Source organism: Colobus angolensis, unplaced genomic scaffold (genome assembly GCF_000951035.1).
Source record: "Colobus angolensis palliatus isolate OR3802 unplaced genomic scaffold, Cang.pa_1.0 Scaffold18, whole genome shotgun sequence".
Classification (NCBI taxonomy): Eukaryota; Metazoa; Chordata; class Mammalia; order Primates; family Cercopithecidae; genus Colobus; species Colobus angolensis.
The window spans coordinates 4,716,698-4,718,973 of record NW_012114932.1 but is presented as its reverse complement, the minus strand read 5'-3'; the positions used below and the strand labels follow the sequence as shown (position 1 = coordinate 4,718,973).

General features: G+C 40.7%; 1 protein-coding gene across 1 annotated transcript in view; it reads right to left on the bottom strand.

The window, feature by feature from the left end:
- SMARCC1 (SWI/SNF related, matrix associated, actin dependent regulator of chromatin, subfamily c, member 1) overlaps window positions 1-2,276 on the bottom strand; it is a 201,763-nt gene that overhangs the window by 137,034 nt on the left and 62,453 nt on the right. The window contains exon 6 of the mRNA XM_011939320.1: window positions 1,992-2,061. Within this exon, the coding sequence (XP_011794710.1) occupies window positions 1,992-2,061 (70 nt within the window). The remainder of the gene's footprint in view (window positions 1-1,991; window positions 2,062-2,276) is intronic.

Genomic DNA, 2,276 nt, shown 5'->3' with positions numbered 1-2,276 from the left:
AAAAAAAAAAAAAAAAAAAAAAGAATTTACTCACGTAACCAGATATCACCTGTATCCCAATAACTTATGAGAAAATAAAATAAAAACATAAAAATTAAGCAGGTGAAAGAAGACTGGACCTGTAGAAACCACAATGAAAATCTCCACTTTACATGACAAGAATGAAATGAATACTAAAGCTGCTCTACTATAGGTTTAGAAAAATAAAGTACAAGGAATGTTATCCCTATTTCCATGTGCACTATGCAGGCATTAATATTAAATAATTTTTATTTAATAAATAAAAAAAAATTTTTTTTGAGACAGAGTCTTGCTCTGTCGCCCAGGCTGGACTGCAGTGGCGTGATCTCGGCTCACGGCAAGCTCCGCTTCCCGGGTTCACGCTATTCTTGTGCCTAAGCCTCCCGAGTAGCTGGGACTACAGGCACCCACCACCACACCCAGGTAATTTTTTTGTATTTTTAGTAGAGACAGGGTTTCAACATGTTAGCCAGAATGGTCTCTATCTCCTGACCTCATGATCCGCCTGCCTCAGCCTCCTAAAGTGCTGGGATTACAGGCATGAGCCATCACGCCCGGCGCCACTATTTTCACTAATATCTAGCTCTTGTTTATAATACTCATTATACATACTACAGATACTGAAACCAGCATGGGTTATAACATGTAAAGCCACAACAGTACTAGGCAAATAAATTTCTGATGAGAAGAAAAACTCAATTTTCGACATAAATTAATTTCATCCTTAATGGTTTGGCATGAGTAGTTTTTGAAAAAAGCAAACTGATCAGACTGGACGCGGTGGCTCACACCTGCAATCCCAGCACTTTGGGAAGCCAACGCAGTCTGACCAGCATGGTGAAACCTGGTCTCTACTAAAAATACAAAAATTAGCCAGGCATGGTGAGGCACACCTGTAATCCCAGCTACTAGGAAGGATGGAGGCAGGAGAATCACTTGAACCTGGGAGGTGAAGGTTGCAGTGAGCCGAGACTGTGCCATTGCACTCCAGCCTGGGTAACAGAGTGGGACTCTGTCTCAAAAAAATTTAATCAGTAATAAACACTAGAAAAAATTCTTTATTTTTTGAAGACAGAGTGAGACTCTGTCACCAAGGATGGAGTGCAGTGGCATGATCTCGGCTCACTGCAACCTCCGTTTCCCAGGGTCAAGTGATTCTCATGCCTCAGACACCTGAGTAGTTGGGATTACAGGCATGTGCCACCATGTCTGGTTAACTTTTTATAGTTTTAGTAGAGATGGAGTTTCACCATGTTGGCCAGGCTGGTCTTGAACTCCTGACCTCACATGATCCACCCACCATGGCCTCTTCAAGTGTTGCGATTACAGGCATGAGCCACCGTGCCCGGCAAAATTCATTTCTTAAAAGAAACAAATATAAATTAGCAACCTAATACCACACAGACTTTCTTGGCAAATACATAAAAGACACCAGTTTTTTGGGGTTTTTTTTTGAGACGGAGTCTTACTCCGTCGTCCAGGCTGGAGTGCAATGGTGCAATCTCAACTCACTGCAACATCTGCCTCCCGGGTTCAAGCAATTCTCCTGTCACAGCCTCCCGAGTAGCTGGGATTACGCCCACCACCACACCTGGCTAATTTTTATTTTTAGTAGAGATGGGGTTTCACTATGTTAGCCAGGCTGGTCTCGAGCTGCTGACCTCATGATCCACCTGCCTTAGCCTCCCACAGTGCTGTGATTACAGGCGTGAGTCATCGCGCCCAGCGCTTATATCGTTTCTTTTTTCAAAGATAAATAAAGCCATTTATGGCTTATTCATTCACCATTTAATGCTGATCTCATTAAATTCTGTACCTTAAGAAAACAGTCAATGAAAGACTCTGGAAGTGAGAAAAATGACTACACACAAATCAACAAATTGTCACTATTCAGAAAATAAAACTATAAATAAATGTGCCTTCCTTTCACAGAAATCTTTATACCAGGTCTCACAGCAAACAAACATTACCTGTCTGGGTAAAAGCCCCAATGCACTAACACTTGCTTGTCTTTTCTCATCACCGGTCTCAACCATTCTTCTGAAAGAGAAAAAGAAAAAAACTTTACTCAAACTGACAAAATAATGAAGAAACTATTATTTTTAGCCTTAATTTTTACTAAGATGTTTTAGTTTGCTAATGAACAACATTTTTCCAACATGCCATTGCTGGTTTAGAAAGAAAAAGTTTTCAAATTGAGTACTATCTACCAGATTAAAGGGAAATGTCTCAGTCTTTCAGACTTACCAACTGTA